General features: G+C 46.3%; 1 protein-coding gene across 3 annotated transcripts in view; it reads right to left on the bottom strand.

Moving 5' to 3' along the window:
* The window catches only part of LOC137380898 (DPY30 domain-containing protein 1-like), a 597603-nt gene that overhangs the window by 470463 nt on the left and 104853 nt on the right, over positions 1–22287 (bottom strand). For all 3 annotated transcript variants that reach the window (XM_068053301.1, XM_068053303.1, XM_068053302.1), the window contains exon 3: positions 18587–18706. In XM_068053301.1, coding sequence (XP_067909402.1) covers positions 18587–18706 — 120 coding nt within the window. The remainder of the gene's footprint in view (positions 1–18586; positions 18707–22287) is intronic.

Genomic DNA, 22287 nt, shown 5'->3' with positions numbered 1-22287 from the left:
TTGACTTTTTTTAGAATTTTGAGAGATAATAATAAATAAACAGACTAAATTCTCTTCCTTCAGTTGAAATGGGCTGAGAGCTCTTCTTTCAGGTGCTAACACATAGCTGTCTGTCTGTGTTCTCTGTTGGAACAGACTGTTTGCAATATAAGCCAGTTCAAAATTAAGTTGTAACAAATGTATCTCTCGATGCTCAGTCCAAGTGGCTGTGTCCAAGGTAATGAGAATGCACCTTCTCGGTAACTCCTGAAGCCTGCTTACTCTTAAAACAGTACAGACTTAAAGACACACCACATATTTCTCCCCAAAAAAACCCTACAGGATCATAACAATACAAACATACAAACTAGGAGCAGGAGTAGGCCATTGGGCCCCTCGAGCCTGCTCCGCCATTCTATAAGGTCATGGCTGATCTGATTGTGAACTCGACTCCACTTTCCTGCCTAGCCCCGATACCCTTTGACTACCTTGTTTGTCAAGAATCTGTCTACCTCTGTCTTAAAGACATTCAATAACCCTACCTCCACCGCTCTCCAGGGTTCCAGAAATCCACGATCCTCAGAGAAATATTTTCTCCTCATCTCTTAAATGGAAGACCCCTTATTTTTAAACTGTGCCCCTAGTTTTAGCCTCTTCCACAAGGGGAAACAACCTTTAAACAGCCACCCTGTCAAGTCCCCTCAGGATCTTATATGTTTCAATAAGATCACCTCTCATCCTTCTAAACTCCAATGAATACAGACCCTACCTGTCCAACCTGGGTGTTTGCCATGTTGAACTTGTTGAGGTGTTGTAGATTTTTCTGGAGACAAACTCACAACCTAAATCAAAATTGAATCGGAGTGAAATAACACCGTGTTAACAGAATGGTCCCCATTCAGACATCAATCAATCGCCATGACCTCCACATCCTGGTCCAGTGTGTGTCACACCAGGAGAGCGGACCATATGTCTCCGAACAGAAACTCAAATGTTATAAATTTTTATCTTAAAAGGGTAATCCTCTGGAGAGAGAGGGGGGATTAAGACAACACCTTCAGAAAGCAGTTCAGCCAGGGTCTGTGTGAAAGAGATCCAGCTAGGCAAGGAAGAAGCACCGCTGCTAACTCTACAGTTCAACTTGCTGCAGCAGAGAATTTAAAGTGACCACCACCTCCAGTCTGAAGCTTTAATCACCAGAAAATCAACAACACCTCAACAAGTTCAAGACTACAAACACCCAGGCCTGCACGGTTAAAAGAGACTGGTAGTTATGGAAAAGGACAAAGATGGACCAAAAATAAAGGTACTGAATTGGGGGAAGGCCGATTTTAAGATGATAAAACAGGATCTGGCCAAAGTGCACTGGGAGCAGCTACTTGGAGGAAAGTCGACATCAGATCAGTGGGAGTCATTCAAAGAGGAACTAGTCAGAGATCAGAGCCAACATGTACCCATTAAGGTGAAGGGTAGGACCAACAAGTTCAGGGAACCCTGGATGTAAAGGGATATAGGGGATTGGATCAGTAAAAAAACAGAGGCTGATGGCAGATTCAGAGTGCTGAAAACAGTGGAGGCACCAGAGGAGTATAGAAAGTGTAGGGGGGTACTTAAAAAAGTAATTAGGAGAGCGAGGAGGGGACATGAAAAAACACTGGCGGGCAAGATGAAGGAAAATCCTAAGGCGTTTTATAAGTATATTAAGGGCAAGAGGATAACCAGGGGAAGAGTAGGGCCCATTAGGGACCAAAGTGGCAATGTGTGTGTGGAGCCGGAGGATATAGGTGAGGTTTTAAATGATTACTTTGCATCTGTATTCACTATGGAGAAGGACGATGTAGGTATAGAGATCAGGGAGTGGGATTGTGATATACTTGAACATATTAGCACTGAAAGGGAAGAAGTATTAGCTGTTTTAGCGGGCTTAAAAGTGGATAAATGCCCAGGCCCAGATGAGATGTATCCCAGGCTGTTATGTGAGGCAAGGGAGGAGATTGCAGGGGCTCTGATACAAATTTTCAAATCCTCTCTGGCCACAGGAGAGGTACCAGAGGATTGTAGGACAGCAAATGTGGTACCATTATTTAAGAAGGGTAGTAGGGATAAACCAGGTAATTACAGGCCGGTGAGTCTAACATCAGTGGTTGGGAAACTATTGGAAAATTTCTGAGGGACAGGATTAATCTCCACTTGGAGAGGCAGGGATTAATCAGGGATAGTCAGCATGGCTTTGTCAGGGGCAGATCGTGTCTAACTAACTTGATATAATTTTTTGAGGAAGTGACAAAATGTGTAGATGAGGGTAAGGCAGTTGATGTAGTCTATATGGACTTCAGTAAGGCTTTTGATAAGGTCCTGCATGGGAGATTGGTTAAGAAGGTAAGAGCCCATGGGATCCAAGGCAATTTGGCAAATTGGATCCAAAATTGGATTAGTGGCAGGAGGCAGAGGGTAATGGCCGAGGGTTGTTTTTGCGAGTGGAAGCCTGTGACCAGTGGTGTACCGCAGGGATCGGTGCTGGGACCCTTGCTGTTTGTAGTGTACATTAATAATTTGGACGTGAATATAGGAGTTATGATCAGTAAGTTCGCAGATGGCACGAAGGTTGGTGGTGTCGTAAATAGTGAGGAGGAAAGCCTCAGATTACAGGACAATATCGGTGGGCTGGTAAGATGGGCAGAGCTGTGGCAAATGGAATTTAATCCTGAGAAGTGTGAGGTGATGCATTTTGGGAGGACCAACAAGGCAAGGGAATAAACAATGGATGCTAGGATCCTAGGAAGTACAGAGGGTCGGAAGGACCTTGGTGTACTTGTCCATAGATCACTGAAGGCAGCAGCACAGGTAGATAAGGTGGTTAGGAAAGCATATGGGATACTTGCCTTTATTAGCCGAGGCATAGAATATAAGAGCAGGGAGATTATGATGGAGCTGTATAAAACGCTAGTTAGGCCACAGCTGGAGTACTATGTACAATTTTGGGCACCACATTATAGGAAGGATGTGATTGCACTGGAGAGGGTGTAGAGGAGATTCACCAGGATGTTGCCTGGGCTGGAGCATTTCAGCTATGAAGAGAGACTGAATAGGCTAGGGTTGTTTTCCTTAGAGCAGAGAAGGCTGAGGGGAGATATGATTGAGGTAAACAAAATTATGAGGGGCACTGATAGGTTAGATAGGAAGAAACTTTTTTCCTTAGCAGAGGGGTCAATAACCAGGAGTCATAGATTTAAGGTAAGGTGCAGGAGGTTTAGAGTGGATTTGAGGAAAAAAATTTTCACTCAGAAGATGGTTGGAATCTGGAACGCACTGCCTGAAGAGTTGGTAGAGGCAGGAACCCTCACAACATTTAAGAAGTATTAAGATGAGCACTTGAAATGCCATAGCGTACAAGGCTACGGGCCAAGTGCTGGAAAATGGGATTAGAATAGTTAGGTGCTTGATGGCCGGCACAGACACGATGGGCCAAAGGGCCTGTTTCTGTGCTGTATAACTCTATGAGTCTATGACTCTACGACTGTCCTCCTGAGAAAATTCAACAGGGTTACTGTAAACCATGAACACTTAGCTCACTTTGAACTTTAAACTACCTACCCTTATTCTCTTTATTCTTGTGAATGTGTGTGTGAGTTAATGTGTGCATGGGTGAGGTTGCAACCATTTCAGGAATTGTGTAAAAAATAAATAGCTATCTTTTTTAACCTTTGATAGAACCTGCAATTTGTCTGTTTATTTGACCCAAAGCGCACTCAGGGTCTAACGCATCATCTTAACAAAACACGAATGCGGTCAGTTGGGAGGTGAACAGTGGGAACCACCCACACTGCTTTCCACCAGTCCATAAAATATATTTAGTTGGATGCAGGTGGTGAGCATTAGCTAGGGATTCACTTGGGCTCCTATGAACAGTTTGGATTAGGAGGTACATGCTTCCAGTTCTATCCTTCACCAACTGGCTGTCTGGAATATAACAATGATCATTATTCCCGAGCTGTTCCCTGACTTTGACATTTTCCATTTGACCCACTTTATTCCCCAATACTAGATCCAGTAATGCCTCCTTCCTCATTGGTCATGAAACATACATCAAGGAATTTTCTCCTGAACACACTTCAAAAATTCCACCCCTTTCCTACTCTTAACACAATCACTGTCCCATTCAATACTGGAGTAAAGTAATTTCTTTCCAAATCTGCTCTTCAGTCTCCTTCCTGCTTTGGTCACCCATAAAATACACCAAGTAGTGTTGTAGCTCCATTAGTCTTTCCTAATTCCAATCAAATAGATTCTGTCTTTTACCCATCTCTCTTTCTAGCACTGTAACATTTACCAAACCAAATCTGCTATTCCTCCTCCTTTTTCCCTTTCCTGTCTTTCCTGAATACCTTGCATCCAGCAACATTAAGTATTCAATCTCCCCTTTTTGAGACAAGTCTCAGTTACTGCTATGACATTATACTCCAACCTTATTAACCATACTTCACACATTCACACTCATGCATTCCAAAACTAACTTTGACTCTTTGTATTTTGTGGGATCCCACTTAATTCTGTATTATTTCTAACCGTCTCTTTGGGGGACTTTTATCCTGGCAGTGGGGGTCTCGACGTCTTGAGAAACCGACACCAAGGTCCCCATGTCGCCTCATCTGCAGAAGGCCGACCAAATTTAGTGCCAATCAGGACAGCGGTGGGCCTTCCACGGGGTCAAGGACTCCAGCACCGGAGGTCCCACCCTTGCAGAGCGGCCAGCTAATTAGAGGCCGGTGACTGCTGCTGCAAATGCACCTGCTGGAGGCTGAGCAGCATGGCTGGAACCAGGCCTCAGATAGGTCAGGGCGTGAGGGTGGGGTCATGGGGGGCAGGGGGGCAGCAGAAGGGCCAAGGGCAGCGGGGTGGCTCTCAGTGGGTCCCCACTTCCTGATGCTGGGTCATACATTCAGGAGTCAAGTGCCTTTACCTGGGAGCTGGGAAGCAGCCCACACGGTTTTCCATGCTGTGCTTCTCATGCAGTGACAGGGCTGCCGCCACATGGCTAATTACGGCTGTTGCGTGCCGAAACCCTTAATTGGGTATTAATTGCCAAGTTAAGGGCCTCAAGTGTCAGCAGGGCAGGAAGGCTGTTCACAGATCTTCCTGCCTTGGACTAAACTTTATGCTACCCTGCCTCCAAACCTGTCACGGGGGAGAGCATAAAATTCCCCCCTTTGTTTCTGTCTGTTAACCAATCCTTCAACCATGTCAATATATTGCCCCAATCCCATGAGCCCTGATCTTATGTAACAACCTCTTGTACAAGATGATGACAAGCTTAGGTAAGGTAAACAAGTCAAAACTGTTCCCATTAACTGATGGTACAAGGACCAGGGGACAAAGATTGAAGGCTTTGGGCAAGAGGTGGAGGGGGAACATACAGCGAATGGTAAAAACCTGGAACTAGCTGTCCATGAGGGCAGTGGAAGTGGAAGCAATCAATGATTTCAAAAGGAAATTGGACGGGCACTTGAAGAAAATAAACTTGCAGGGCTACGGGGTTCAAGCAGGGGGAATGGGACTGACTGAATTGCTCTGTGGAGAGCTGGCATAGACTCGATGGGCTGAATGGCCTCCTTCTGTAATGTAAAGGACTCTATGGGCTGCATTTTACATGTCTGCAGCCGACTGTAAACTACGATGGTCTGCCCGTGCAGACTGCAGGTCGCGGAGCTGCCGCAATATTAAACGCGACGGCTCACTTAAATGGCCAGGGCGGACCACTCCCTGATGATGTGGAGGAGGCAGGCGATCCGTCCCCAGCAATGGCGTCAGCAGCTTTTATGCAGGTGCTGACAATATTTTTAAAGGGCTTCAAGCCTTTCCATTTAATTTTAATATTTAAAGATATAGTGAGGTAAAATTGTTTTGGTAAAATTAAATAAATGTTTCTAGTCCCTCTGCCACCGCCTCCCAATAATTGCAGAATGCATTCCTTGCCCTCTCCCCCTAAAAATACTTAGCTTGTGCATCTGACCTTCCCCCCCACCAAAGTTCATAATCTGAGCACTTTACCCCTTCACACCATCCCCTATACTGATCGGATGAGTTTGACCCCGTTCCTCTCCCCACCGCACTGAAAAACATACCTGCTCCCCCCTCCCCACCAGTGTTCCACCTCCCCGGATATGGATCTGAAGGCGCGAGAGTGCGGCCACCGACACCAAAATTGCTCCGGGACAGACGGCAGGAGCGGGTAAGTAATTAATTAATTAATTTAAATAAATTTAAATATTGATATGGGGCCGCCACAAGGCATCACCGCCACTGGCAATATCGGGCCGGGCCTTCGCGGTGTCGAGGCCTGTGGCAGGCCTCTCCCAGAGGCATTTTCCAGCTCCTCCCCGCCACGACCCCTGACATCGGGGGGGGGAGGGGGGCGCGGGCGAAGTGGGGGGTTCTGTAATAATTCACCTCCATGACTCTATGGGCTGGATTTTGTAGTCCTGCTGCTTGGTGCAGCGGCAGGTGCAGAACATGACGGCCGTCCCGCATGTGATACACGCGACCTCACCGCCGCGACTATGTGGCGGGTGGCCATTTACCATAATGACAGTGGTGGGGGCAGCATTGGCGACGCCGTGAACAGTGCCACCTGATACAGGAGCAGGTACTGGCGCTGTCTTTAAAAGACTGCCAGCCCTGCATTCACTCTCTCCCTGCATTGAACTGAAGCTCAGTGAACCAACATTTCTGCACTGTGCCAGAAAATTAGAAATCAGCAAGCACCCCACTGGGCATCCTTCTGGTCATGCCAGAGGTCTGAGCAAGATTGACCCCACAGTTGAGTGTTGCCTTGCTGCTTATTCTTCTCCAGGCTGCAAGGGAATGGCGGGAGGTCTTTTTCCCCAGGGATGGCAAGAAGAGATCTTCCCGCCTGACCAAGCAAGCCTGGACAGAGGAGGTTAGCAGCTGTGGGGTCACCTGACGAGACTGGGTCCAGTGTCGGAAGAGGGTCAATGACCTCCTGCATTCAGCAGAATTGCTCGGTGTGGTCTGGTTGTCACCACACAGTATGTCACACGGGTGCCACTGCCATTTCAGAAACAGGGAGTCAGAGAGGATTGATGGCAGATGACGGGCTGCATTTAAAAAAAATTCATTCATGGAATGTAGGCGTCGCTGGCCAGGCCAGCATTATTGCCCATCCCTAATTGCCCCTGAGAAGGTGGTGATGAGCTGCCTTCTTGAACCGCTGCAGTCCATGTGGGGTAGGTACACCCACAGTGCTGTTAGGAAGGGAGTTCCAGGATTTTGACCCAGCAACAGTGAAGGAATGGCGATATAGTTCCAAGTCAGGATGTTGTGTGACTTGGAGGGGAACTTGCAGGTGGTGGTGTTCCCATGTATTTGCTGCCCTTGTCCTTCTAGTTGGTAGAGGTCGCGGGTTTGGAAGGTGCTGTCTAAGCAGCCTTGGTGTGTTGCTGCAGTGCATCTTGTAGATGGTACACACTGCCGCCACTGTGCGTCAGTGGTGGAGGGAGTGAATGTTTGAGAATGGGGTGCCAATCAAGCGGGCTGCTTTGTCCTGGATGGTGTTGAGCTTCTTGAGTGTTGTTGGAGCTGCACCCATCCAGGCAAGTGGAGAGTATTCCATCACACTCCTGATTTGTGCCTTGTAGATGGTGGACAGGCTTTGGGAAGTCAGGAGATGAGTTACTCGCCACAGGATTCCTAGCCTCTGACCTGCTCTTGTAGCCATGGTATTTATATGGCTACTCCAGTTCAGTTTCTGGTCAGTAGTAGCCCCTAGGATGTTGATAGTGGGGGATTCAGCGATGGTAATGCCATTGAATGTCAAGGGGAGATGGTTAGATTCTCTCTTGTTGGAGATGGTCATTGCCTGGCACTTGTGTGGCGCGAATGTTACTTGTCACTTATCAGCCCAAGTCTGGATATTGTCCAAGTCTTGCTGCATTTCTACACGGACTGCTTCAGTATCTGAGGGGTCGCGAATGGGGCTGAACATTTTGCAATCATCAGCGAACATCCCCACTTCTGACCTTATGATTGAAGGAATGTCATTGATGAAGCAGCTGAAGATGGTTGGGCCTAGGACACTACCTTGAGGAACTCCTGCAGTGATGTCCTGGAGCTGAGATGATTGACCTCCAACAACCACAACCATCTTCCTTTGCGTTAGGTATGACTCCAGCCAGCGGAGGGTTTTCCCCCTGATTCCTGTTGACTCCAGTTTTGCTCGTGAATCAAATCTCCCACGTTAGTACCTCAGAGCAGGTCAGACCCCTGACAGGGTGAGTCCGTATGCCAGACAAAGCATCCCCCAGAAGTTGATGCAACCATGATGCTGATGTTTGGCAATGTTCAATATCTGCATCTTTGCTCTTTTAGGAGAAGAGAACAGTAGGGAGGCATCCAGGACCAGAGGTGGGGTGCCTGACCTGAGGCCTCTGTTGCAAGCCGAAGAGGAGGTGCTCGAGTTAGCCAGTAGCCAAGGAGCACGTGCCATATCGGACGTGGAGCTCGGTGTCCCGGTTGAAGAGAGTGATTATTGCCGAACACAAAATGATTTGAAATTACGTCTCCTATGCAGACACTATGCTGCCATCGTTGTGGCATGTGTACCATAACACCTAAATGTCTGTTCTTCACATTGCATCATGCAGGGCAATGCACACTAATGCTGCCAGAGACAGATGGAACGATGACCACCTCTGAGGAAGAGATATACTTAGATGATGCACCATCCCATGGCACTCCTACACCTTCCATCAGAACAGATACTCCCACCTTGGTGGGTCTTCGATCGGCATTAGATTTGGGGTCACGAACTGGTGAGTAAACCATACAAGCGCCCGAGCAGTTGGCTGAGGCTGAGACAGCCGAGGCCTCTGACAGTTGGAGGACAATCTGTGTCCATGCTCATGCTGCGCCCCAAGCTGACGGCGAGCCTCTGGTGTTGGCAGCACAAGGCATGCTGGAGTTGCAGGATAAGGTAAGGCAACCTCTGGCGGAGATACCTGAGCCATGTGCAGCCTTGAGCGGAAAGTGGGGGAGTTCATCCATGCCATGGCTGGTGCCATGTCCCAGGCATATAAGTGCATAGCTTCATCAATGAAGAGTGTGGCGACCCTCAGGGAGAACCACATTCCACAGATGCGCCATGACCTGCAAACCCTCATCTCGGGCATGAGTTCAATTCAGCAGTGGCTGGGCAAGAGAAGGACCAGCAGCATGGAGAGTGTTCCCGCTCTTGGTCCTTCTCCGGAGAGTAGAGAGGTTCCAACATGCCTTGAGAGGTCGGAGAAGAGGCCGTGTTCAGATCTGGAGTCTCCCCTCAGGGCAATCTGGGTGTTGATATCATCTCCTTAGCCCCTCCATCAGCTCCAGCAGTTGCGACGCCTAAGGACAACCTTGCACTGGTGCAGGAGGCCCTCAGGCAGCCGGGGCTCTCCAGGCCTCAGGCACCCAGAGGACGACCACCAAAGTCATCTAAGACCAAGTGACATCCTGCTAGCACAGAGGTCACACCGCGAAGCAGCACCTGCAAAGGTATTAAAAAGACACCTTGACACATATGGGTATTCACGGGTGAGACAGATATGTCATGTATACTTTAATTAAATGTATTGTCCTGCCAATCATCAGCCTTTATTGTTTGAATAATTTGTATCACCATGAATTGATCATGTGTCTTTCAATTAAATCAGAAGCCTTACAGTTCTGCCAATGTAAGCAATAACATCATCGCCATGCCAATATGCATGATGTGACACTGCTAGTATGACGTCACATGGGCAATGGCTCAGTTAGCTGCTGTTGCTCATGCTCGAGAGACGGATGTTACAGTGGCAGAAGACTTCAGACAGTATGCATGATGGTGGGTTGTCTACTGAGAAATATTTTTGGAACTTCAGGGATTGTGGAAGCACTCAATTATCAGTCTTTGCCTTGCCATTCTTGTTCGCTGCTCGCCATGTTGGCCCTAATCACGGCTCTCTGTGCTCCCATGAGTGCTTGTTCTTGGTTGCCCTCTGTGTCATCGTCGGAGGATGTGTCCTGCTCTTGTACCTCTTCATTTTGTAAGGCCTCCTCCCTCTGTACTGCGACGTTGTGCAGACTACAATGATGCGCTTCACCCTATCTGCTGCATCCTGTAGGGCTCCACTAATGTGGAAGTGCATCCTCAGCATACCGACGGTTGCTTGGGTGGAGCCATGGCATCATTGCTGGGGTTCCTCACTGGCATCAGAAGCCTTGATATCAGCGGTAACCCTTAACCCTGACAATCGACCCCTGAATGTGAACTGGGGGAGTGAAAAGCAGCGGCACCTGGAACTGACACAGTATGAATGACCTGGGAAGCGGGCACACACTTGCAGGAAGAACTTTCTATGGTTGCACACTAGTTAAACATTGATGGAATTGAGAGCCCTTGCTGTTTATATAGGTAACTGATTGTTCCGTGGAGTTTTGATGTCCAAATGCATGCAGTCGATGATGCCTTGCCACAAATCTAATGGCCCTCTTGGCCTGACTCTCAAGGTCTGTCCTGAAGCCGACATAGTTGCCAGGCCTCCTGAACAAAGCATCAGTAGCTCCTTCATGCAGCAGTGCACTGCGGATTGAGAGACCCCACACATGTTGCCGGTGGATCCCTGGAATGATCCAGAGGCGTAGAAGTTTAGGGCCTCAGTAACTTTGAGGGCCACAGGCATAGGTTGACCACCAAAGCCCATTGATTGCAGGCCATTATTCAACAGTGTGCATAGGTGTGCGACGGCCACTCGGGTCATCCGCAGTCATCTCTGACACTGGCGATCTGACATCTGGAGGTATGCCATCCGAGTCCTATAGATTCGCTGGCATATCTGCGCTACTCTGCATCTTTGTGGCTGCTGCTCACTTCTGGGAGCTTCCCCCCTGGGCTGCACCAGCCTCCGGCGGAGATGCTTCATCACAACAAGGGGATCCAGGAAAATAATGTGGATCATACCCATCTCTGTGCTCCTGGTAACTTCGGGTTCCTTCAAAAGGTCAATGGCACCAATCTGGGCAGAGACTTGTGTTAATTCCTGCTTCATCAGTGTTCCAGCATGAGCTCGATGGTATGGCATGACGTTGCCTGCACAGCCTTTCAATAAGTGCAAGCCAACATGGCCTTTATTATATCATTTGAGTTGCCTGCAGTAGACCACCGACAAAGCAACCTACATGGTTTCCCAGTCGTGTTCTCCCCCTCAGTGTAACCACTTGCAGAGTTGCCCCCTTCCCCCCAACCAAGGGTACATGAATGCAGAGTGGCCCCTGTCCCTCCCTTATCAATACACAGATGCAGCGTGGCCCCTATACCCCCTGCCCCCCTCATCGATATACAGATGCAGAGCTGATCCCTTCCCCCTACGCCTTATCAATACACAAATGCAGAGATCCAACCTCCCCTCACTTCTGGTGATTCAGCTTTAGTGGCAGTGTCCAAATTCGCAACAAAAACGAAGGATAGCAAGACCAAACTTACCTGACCTTTGCAGGCGCCGAGGACTCTCGCCTCGGTGGAGCCAGCTTTTCAAGAACGGGAAAGTGCAGGCACGTGAGTGCCGCACGTCGAGCTCAAGATTGGGAACAGTTGGTAGGATCGCGGCGAATTGCATTCAAATCAATGCAGCGAGGTACTTACCATATTTAAAATACGGTCCTGTCAGAGCAGTGGAGGTGCCGCCATGGAGCTTTGCTGCCCCCGTGAAGATCGGAACCGGAACTCCCACTGTTAGATTCCGCGGCGGCCGCTACCACTTCGATTCTCCGTCACTCCCGCCACACAACCCGCCAGGCAAGCACAAGATCCGACCCTATGCCTTCTGAAAATCCAAATTTATTACTTCCATTGGCTTATTTCAGGGTGGCAAGGTGTAACTATTGGAGGACTGCTTGGGCCTCAACTATTTACAATCTATATCAATGACTTAAATGAGAGGTCCGAGTGCAACATATCCAAATTTGCTGACAATATAAAGCTAGGTGGGAAATTAAGCTGTGAGCAGGACACAAGCAGCAAAGGGATAAAGATAGTTAAATGGCCAAGAATATGGCAAATGAAGTATAATGTTGGGAAGTGTGAGTTAGCCACTTTAGCAGGAAGAATGGGAAAGCAGAATATTTTTTAAAAGGTGAGAGACTAGTAAATGTTGGCATTCAGTTGGATTTAGGGGTACTTGTACATGAATCACAGTTAACATGTATGTAAATGCACGAAGTGTGGTGAATAAGGTTGGTGAGTGACAAGCACAAATAGTCGTGTGGGAATCTGTTGTAGTCGCAATGATGGAAACAAGGCGCAAAAATAGTGAGGACTAGGTGCTTAATATTCCAGGATATAAAGTGCTCAGAAAAGATAAGGAAGGGAAAAAGGTGGGTGGTGTGGCAGAACTGATTAGGGAAGACACTGTAGTGTTGGAGAGAGGATGTCCTTGACGGCGCAAGGACAGAATCCATTTGGTTAGAGTTGAGAAGCAAGAAAGTTATGATCACATGACTTAGGGTATTCTACAGGCCTCCAAATAGAGCGAGAAAGATACAGGAGCAAATCTTCATGGAAATCACAGAGATGTTTAAGAATGATAGAGTGGTGATATTGGGGGACTTTAATTACCCAAATATCAATTGGGATAATGCTAGAGTAAAGGCAAAGGAGGAGGAATTTCTCAAATGTGTTCAGGAGAACTTCCTTAACCAGAATGTTCTTGGTCCAACTAGGAAGGAGGTATTTCTGCATCTGGTGCTGGGGAATGAGGTGGGCCTATGGACCAAGTATCAGTGGGAAACACTTGGGTAAGAGTAATCATCGTATCATCAGATTTAGATTAGTAATGGACAAGAGCAAGTTCTTTCTTCTTTCTTTTGGGCCTCCTTATCTCGAGAGACAATGGATACGCGCCTGGAGGTGGTCAGTGGTTTGTGAAGCAGCGCCTGGAGTGGCTATAAAGGCCAATTCTGGAGTGACAGGCTCTTCCACAGGCGCTGCAGAGAAATTTGTTTGTTGGGGCTGTTGCACAGTTGGCTCTCCCCTTGCGCCTCTGTCTTTTTTCCTGCCAACTACTAAGTCTCAAGAGCAAGTAGAACTTCTAAATTGGAAGAGGGCTAACTTCAATGGGATGAAAAGGGACCTAGCCAGGGTAAAATGGAACCAAAGCCTGACAGGAAAAGTGTAATCGAACAATGAGTGATCTTTAATGAGGAGATGTTTCCAGTCCAGGTTGGGTACATTCCAACAAGGGAGAAAGGTAAGGAAGCAAAGCTAGGGCTGCTTGGATGACGAGGGAGATAGAGAATATGACGAAAAAGAGTCTATGATGTATGTCAGGTGAATTCTTCAAGTAAGAACCAGGCCAGAGGGGAAGTGAAGAGGAAAATAAGACTAGCAAAGAGAGAATATGAGAACAGAATGGCAGTTAAAATAAAAAGGAACCCAAAAACTTTTATCAGCAGGTAAACAGTAAATGGGTAGTAAGAGGCAGTGTTGGGCCTATTAGGGACTGTTAGGACCCAGTAAGGAAGGTGTCTAGGGGTTCCTCTCAGCCTTCACCTGGTCTTACCGTAACAGGGTTTAATTTTAAACAGACTATGTTTTTCACTCCCCCTTGGTGAATCCTTGTTCTCTACTTTCCAATTCTAAGGTAAAGAAACCAGCACAAACAGGTTCTCTTAGGTTTAAAGAAGAAAAGTTGAAATTGAAGTTAAACTCAAATTTGGTTGATGCCTACGGATACAAGACACGCCCACACTAGCATGCATACGCAATACACACATGCAAATAGAGACAGAAAAGAGCAGAAGGAAAATAAAGTGAAAAAATTGAGGCAATATCTAAAGAGTTGTTACGGTTCTTCAATCTCACTGTAGAGTCCTTGATTGTAGGTAGATCTTGCTTTTCGTTGGGGTCCAGTATTCCTCTTAAACCTTGTTTGCTGAAGGAGACTTTTCTCTCTTGGGGTTCATGTGTCTTCAGTAGATTCAGAGGCTTGTGAGAAAGAGATGGGAGCAGACAGAAGACATCTTCTCAGTCCAGGTGCAAACAGTCTTTCTCAGTTCAACTCTCTGAGGCCAGTTCAAAAGAAAACGCTGGAACAGCCAGTTAGTCATGTGACCAACTGATCTAACCTGTCCTGACCCTCGTGGATTGCATCCTTCTTAGCAGGCCCTGGATTGCGCTTCCTCACCTTCGATGTCTGTTAGTATGTAAATTTTTTTTCTATCCTCAGCTGATCTGTTTAACAAGTCATTTCCTCACTCGAGCAACAGCTAAAAATCAATGTTCATGACAAAACCAACGTGCCTCATTATTAGCAGGTGGAGGCCTGTTTGACACCTCCACACCGAGCGGAATAAAATGCAATTTGAGATAAGCGCATTTCATTAAAATGATCGAGTGAAAATAAAAGAATCAGAAAAAGTGCATTTCTCTCATTCATTCCCATTCATTCATAAATCCAAAAACTAATTACAACCTGTCTTTTCTTGGTGCCACTGCTGCTTTAATTGTCCCCTTTTTGGCATCCCAGAAAACATGTGGTTCTTTGGGGAGGTTTATCTTCAGTTTCCCCATTTCCATGGCAGCCAAGGGTCTTTGAGATGGTTAGGTTTAATTAGCCTTGAGTTGGAATTTTTTTTCAGGAGAGTCAGTATTGGGTGGGTCTACCCTGAACTCTCTTTCAGTGCTTTACTGAGTCATGCAAAGGCCTCTGACTTCAGGGGATGGGTGGTTTGCTTTTTTTATGACTGTGGGGGAGGATTCTTTGCTAATCTCCCCTTTGTCTTCTGGGACACTCCTGCCTGCAGGTATTTGTACAGACTCTACTGCACTCCCCTGTGGCACTTCAACTAGGTGAGGCATCACCCTCACGGTTTCTCTGCCCCCCTAGAGGTCTTTCTTTGTCTCTGCAGGTTCCTGCAAATGCTCTTAGCAATTCTGGTGGGGTGCTTCTAGTGTCTGCATTTACATAGGAGGATGTGGGGTCTAATGTTTTACATTGTTTGGGGTTGGCTGACTGGACAGTGGGGGTTTTCATCCGGGATTCCTCCCAGACTTCCTTTAACCTGCCCTCTTGGTCATTTTTTCCCCTTCCCTGTCTAACCTTTTGCTAGCCTTGTACCCGCCTGTCCCCTTTTGTTCTCAGCTGGGGTCTCTTATATTTCACCAGCCCTCTGCTGGAGGGCCCGCCTGATACTGGTACAAGACATAGGGGTGCAGGTTTCACTGTAGATTGGGGTTTCCCCTTAACCTGGCACATGTGGCAACTCCTGCAGTACTCCACCACATCTTTGTGGACTTTTGGCCAGTCAAACCGCTGTCTTATGCGGGCTTTGGTCTTTCGTACACCGACATTTACAGCCACTGTAATCTCATGGGCCCTTCTTAATATTTCTCTCCGGTACCTCTGCGGCACCACTAACTGGTGAACTACTGTCTACTCCTTACTCTCAGGTCTGTGAGGAGAACTCCATTTCCTCATCAGTACCTCATTCTTTAAATAGTAGCAATCAGGGTCTTCCTCTGCTTCACTTCCAGACTGGGCAGCCTGTGTTAACTCTCACAATACTGGGTCGGCTCGCTGAGCCTCAGCTAGAGAAAATCCATTTAATTCATTCCCTGGGTCTCCTAACTTTCCAAAGAAAGTCTCAGACAGACAGACCTGGTCATCTGCCTGCAGTGCCAATACAGTCTCCTCTGGGGGAGCTGGTTTGATCATGGCCTGATCCATTACACATTTAGGGAAACTGCAGGGGTCCGTCTTCTGCCACTGCCCTGTCTCTCTGACCTCCTGCAGTCTTTCTTTCACTACTGGGGAGCTACCACCTTCATCACCGCCAGATCATTACCTCGGAGCAGGTCAACCCCGTCCACAGTCAAACTAGGGACAAACCATATGGTTACCGGTCCCGGTGCATCCAGGTACAGGTATACACTGCCCTCCAATACCATTCACCACCATTCTGGTGTTCATTGCACTCTCTGGGGAAAAGGTCAGGCCTTTTCCCAATAAAAGGGATCCAGTGGCCCCTGTATGTCTCAATTAGATTGCCTCTCATTCTTCTAAACTCCAGAGAGTATAGGCCCAATTTACTCAGCCTCTCATCATAGGCCAACCCCCTCATTCCAGGGACCAATTTAGTAAATCTGCACTGCACTGCCGCCAAGTATATACTTTCTTAAATGTGAAGACCAAAACTGCACACAGTATTCCAGGTGCGGTCTGACCAAAGCCTTGTACAATTTTAGTAAGACTTCTTTATTCCTGTACTCCAATCCCCTTGCAATAATGGCCAACATGCCATTTGCCTTCCTAATAGCCTGCTGCACCTGCATGTTAACTTTGTGCATTCCTTGTACGAGTACACCCAAGTCTCTCTGAACATCAACACTTACTAGTTTCACACCTTTAAAAAATATTCTGCTTTTCTATTTTTACGACAAAGTGAACAACTTCACACTCCCCTACATTATACTCTATTTGCTATCTTGTTGTCCACTCGCCTAACCTGTCTATATCTCTTTGCAGCCTCGCTACATCCTCCCCGCAGCTTACCTTTCCACCGAGCTTTGTATCATCAGCAAACGTAGATACATTACTCTCTGTCTCTTCATCCAAGTCATTAATATAGAGTGTAAATAGCTGAGGCCCCAGCACTGATCCTTGCGGCACCCCACTATTCACTGCCTGCCAACTTGAAAATGCCCCATTTATGCTCACTTTCTGCTTCCTGTCTGTTAAGCAATCCTCTATCCACACTAATACATTACCCCCAACACCATGAGCCCTTATCTTGCCTATTAATCTCTTATGTGGCAGCTTATCGAATGCCTCTTGAAAATGCAGGTGTACCACATCTACTGGTTCCCCTTTATCTACCCTACTAGTTACATCCTCAAAAGACTATTACATTTGTGAAACAGGATCTCCCTTTAGTAAAATCATGCTGACTTGTTCTAATCATACTATGCTTTTCCAAGTGCAATGTTGAGACTTCTTTAATAATAGTTTCCAGCATCTTCCCAATGACTGATGTTAGGCTAACTGGCCTGTAGTTCCCTGTTTTCTCTCTACCTCCTTTCTTGAAAAGCGGTATAACATTTGCCAACTTCCAATCTGATGGAAACATTCCTAAATCTAAGGAATTCTGGAAAATCATAGCCAGCACATCCACTATCTCTGCAGCTATCTCTTTTACAACCCTAGGATGTAGGCCATCTGGTCCCGGGGACTTGTCAGATTTTAGTCCCTCAGGTTGCTCCAATGCCTTTTCTTGGCTGATATCAATATCCTTAATTTCCTCACTCTTTTTAGCCCCTAGGTTACTGCCTATTTCTGGTACGGAACTTGTGTCTTCTACTGTGAAGACAGACACAATATATTTGTTCAATGCCTCTGCCATTTTCTCATTCCCCATGATTCCTCCTGTCTCTGCCTCAAAGGGATCAATGTTTACTTTAGCTACTCTTCTTTTTTTATGTACTTATAAAAGTTCTTACAATCTGTTTTTATATTGCTGGCTAGTTTACTCTCAGATTCCAGTTTTTCCCTTTTTATCAATTTTTTGATGGTCCTTTGCTGGTTTCTAAAACATCCCTAGACTTGCTATTATCATTTGCAACATTATAAGTCTCTTCCTTTAGTCTAATACTCTCCTTAACTTCCTGAGTGAGCCACGGATGGGTCTCTGTTGATGAGTTTTTGTTTTTGAACGGAATATACTTTGGGTGAACCTTTTGAATTGTTTCTTTAAATGTTTCCCACTGTTCATTTACCACCATGCCTTCCCGAATATTTACCCAATTAACCTTAGCCAGTTCTCCCCTCATACCTTCGTAATTGGCTTTGTTTAAGTTTAAGATTTTTGTTTGTGATTGAAATGTGTCACTTTCAAACTTAACATGAAATTCCATGGTATTATGATCACTATTTCCCAGTGTATCTTTTACTATGACATTGCTTCATAACCCTGCTGCATTACACAGTACGAGTTCTAAGATAGCTTTATCCCCTAGTTGGTTCGACAACGTATTGCTCCAAGAAACTGTCACAAAAGCATTCTATAAATTCATCTTCTAGACCACAGTTGCCAATTTGATTGCACCAGTCTATATGTAGATGAAAGTCCCCCACAATTAATGCATTACCTTTTTTACATGCTCCAGTAATTTCCTCTCTAATGTTTTGTCAAATAATATCACGACTGTTCGGGGGCCTGTAAATACTCCCACCAGTATTTTCTGACTCCTGCAATTCCTAATTTCTACCCAAACTGATTCTAATTCATGATGTTCTGAGGCAAAATCCTTTCTTACTAATGTCCTTATGCCATCCTTTACTATTAGGAATACCCCCTCCTCCTTTGCTATTCTGTCTGTTTCTCCGAAATATTGTGTACCCTGGAATATTCATTTCCCAACCTTCATTCATTTCAATTCCTTCTACACCCAGCATCTGGGAATGGGATGGGAGACCCAAATTCAAGTGTACAACCCTACCTAATAAAAACAGTGCAATGCAGGGGTGGGGAGGGCAGTAAAAGTATTAATACACAAACAGCTGGTGTAGTTGAATGTGTCACTTACCAACTTCTGTTGGTAGACCTGCTGAATCTCTTCAAGCTCAGCCTGCAACTGTTCCTGCATAGCTTGCTCCTTCATTGCGACTTCTGCCTCAATGTCACGCTGCTCAAGTTGCATTTCAGTCTTTAAAAAGAAAGTATTGGTAATATGTCAAATTCCAGCACTTCATTTACACTCAATGATACATCATCAAAGAATTTGAGTCAAATTATTATTAACACTCATATAGACACAAAGAGATCAATGCACCAGTCTCTCAATTCAATAGCACAAAGACAGTTCTATTCACATTCCTGATATGCAGTAGAACACAGAGAGATCAATTCACCAGTCCCAATATTCAGTGGAAAACAGAGATATTAATTCACGACTCCCGATATTCAGAAGAGCACAGAGAGATCAATTCACTAGTTCCTGTATTCAATAGAACACAGAGAGATCAATTCACTAGCTCCGATATTCAATAGAACGCAGAGATCAATTCACTAGCTCCGATACTCAATAGAACATAGAAAGATCAGGTCAGCAGCCCTGATATTCAGTAGAGCACAGAGAGATCAATTCACCAATCCTGATTTTAACAGAACACAAAGAGATAAATTCATCAGCCCCAATATTCAACAGAACACAGAGGGAACATTTCACCAGTTCCGATATTCAAAAGAACCCAATTCATCAACCTGAAAAACATCCATTAACCACTACCCTTTGTTTCCTGTCACCCACCCAATTCCGTATCCATGTTGCTACTGTCCCGTTTATTCCATAAGCTGTAACTTTGCTCACAAGACTGTTGTGTGGTACTGCATCAAACTCCTTTTGGAAGTCCATGCCCACTACATTAATTGCATTGCCCTCATCAACACTCTCTGTTATCTCTTCAAAAAAATCAAACAAGTTAGTTAAACATAACTTTCTCTTAAGAACTCCATGCTAGCTTTCTTTAATTGACCCACATTTGCCCATGTAACCATTAATTTTGTCCTGAATTAATCTTCCTAGAATTTTCCCCATCACCGAAGTTAAACTGACTGGCCTGTAGTTGCTGGGCTTAACTTTACACCCTTTTCTGAACAAAGGTGTCACGTTTGCAATTCTCCAGTCTTCTGGCACCACCCTAAGTCTAAGAAAGACTGAAAAATTATGGCTAGTGCCTCCTCAATTTCCATTCTCACTTCTCTTAGTATCCTTGGATACATCTCATCCAGTCCTGGTGCCTGATCCACTTTAAGTAAAGACAACCTATCCAATACCTCCTCCTTATCAATTTTAAACCCTTCTAGTGTCTGAATTACCTCCTCTTTCACCATTGCCTGGGTTGTATCTTCTTCGTAAAGACAGATGCAAAGTATTCATTTAAAACCTCAGCTATGCCCTCTGCCTCCATCTACAAATCCCCTTTTTAGTCCCTAATCAGCCTTCTTTTACCACCCTTTTACTATTTATATGTCTATAGAAAACTTTGGAATTCTCTTTTATGTCAACTGCCAGTCCCTTTTCATACTCTCTCTTTGCTTCTCTTATTTGCTTTTTCACTTTCCCTCTGAACCTTCTATATTCAGCCTGGTTTTCAATAGTACTACCTGGCATCTGTCGTAAGCACACTTTTTCTTCTTTATCTTAATCTGTATCTCTTTTGTCATCCAGGGAGCGCTGGATTTGTTTACCCGAACTTTCCCCTTGGAGGGAGCATACCTTGACTGTGCCTGAACTATCTCTTCTTTGCAGGTGGTGCATTCTTCAGCTACTGTTTATCCTGCCAACTTTTGACTCCAATTTATTCATCCCAATCAGTTCTTACCCCATTGAAATTGGCTTTATTCTTACTCTGGATCGTTCTTTGTCCTTTTCCATAGTCAGCCGAAACCTTTTGATATAATGATCACTGTCCCCGAAATGTTGTCCTACTGACACTTGATCCACTTGGCCCACCTCATTCCTAAGAATCAGGTCAAGCAGTGCCTCCTTTCTCATTGGACTAGAAACAATCCCAGGCAGCGGAGGCACTCAGGTTAAAACCTCCCTGTACATGGATGACGTCGCCGTCTTCTGCTCGGATCCGCTGTCCATGCGCAGACTGATGAGCATCTGCGACCAGTTCGAACTGGCCTCGGGAGCCAAAGTTAACCACGGCAAAAGCGAGGCCATGTTCTTTGGGAACTGGGCTGACCGATCCTTTGTCCCCTTCACCGTCAGGTCAGATTACCTGAAGGTGCTGGGGATATGGTTCGGAAGGACCAGGGCGTGCACCAAAACATGGGAGGAGCGAGTAGCCAAGGTACGACAAAAGTTGGGCATGTGGGGGCAGCGATCTCTCTCCATTGTGGGTAAGAACCTGGTCATCAGGTGCGAGGCGCTCACGTTGTTGCTGTACGTGGCGCAGGTCTGGCCCGTACCCCACTCCTGCGCTGTGGCAGTCACCCGAGCCATTTTCCGCTTCATCTGGGGATCTAAAACGGACCGGGTCCGGGGGGACATGATGTTCAAATCTCTGGACAAGGGCGGGAAAAATGTACCCAACGTGGCCCTCATCCTGATGACCACCTTCGTGTGCGGCTGCATCAAGCTGTGTGTAGACCTCCAGTACGCAAAGTCCAAGTGTCACTACGTGCTGAGGTTCTATCTGTCCCCGGTGTTGCGAAGGATGGGCCTGGTCACATTGCCGCAGAACGGTCCATGCAGTTGGGCCGTGCCGTACCACCTATCCTTCGTGGAGCAGTTTCTGCAGGAAAACACCTTTGACCACCGGTCCATCAGGCAGTGGTCTGCACGGAATGTCCTCAAGGCCCTACGGGAAAAGGAAATGGTGGATCCTGTCGGATGGTTCCCCGAGCAGACCGTCAAAGTCATTTGGCGGAATGCCTCATCACCAGAACTTTCAAACAAGCACCAAGATGTAGCTTGGCTGGTGGTGAGAAGGGCCCTCCCCGTCAGATCCTTTATGCACACCTGAAGTCTCGCCCCCTCCGCACAATGCCCCTGCGGTGGCTGTGGTGGGGAAGAGACGGTCGCCCACCTCCTTCTGGAATGTGTTTTCGCAAAGCAGGTGTGGAAAGAGATGCAGTGGTTTTTGTCGAGGTTCATCCCAAGCAGCTCTGTAACACAGGAGTCTGTGCTCTACGGGCTGTTCCCAGGGACGCACACCGAGACAAACATCAACTGCTGCTGGAGGACTATCAATTCGGTGAAAGACGCCCTTTGGTCTGCCCGAAACTTGCTGGTCTTCCAGCGCAAAGAGTTGTCCACCACCGAATGTTGCAGACTGGAACATTCCAAGGTCCAGGACTACGTGCTGAGGGACGCACTAAAGCTTGGGGCAGCCGCAGCAAAGGCTCAATGGGGAAAGACCACAGTGTAAGGTCCCCCCACCAAGCTGAACTGAGGGGCTGGATCCATGGGAAACCCCTCGAACTGTATCGTTAATATTTTCATTTGCTGTAAATGTAAAACTGTAATTGGCATGATAATTGTGAAATGGAAGGGTTGTGAAGAAACTCATGATAGTATTGAAGGAAACTGATCTCCCTTGCAATGTTTGTATTTTTTGGTGCTGTTTGAAACTGTTTGGCAATGTAATTTTTACAGATTTTTATGAATAAAGTATATTTTGAAAATAACAAAAAAAAAACTAGAAACATACTGTTGTAGAAAATTTTCCTGAACACACTCTAGGCCCTTTACACTACCACTATCCCAGTCTAGGT

This window comes from Heterodontus francisci, chromosome 20, assembly GCF_036365525.1.
Source record: "Heterodontus francisci isolate sHetFra1 chromosome 20, sHetFra1.hap1, whole genome shotgun sequence".
Lineage (NCBI taxonomy): Eukaryota > Metazoa > Chordata > Chondrichthyes > Heterodontiformes > Heterodontidae > Heterodontus > Heterodontus francisci.
Note: the sequence above shows the minus strand (reverse complement) of the source record. Positions and strands in the feature narration are given on the sequence as shown.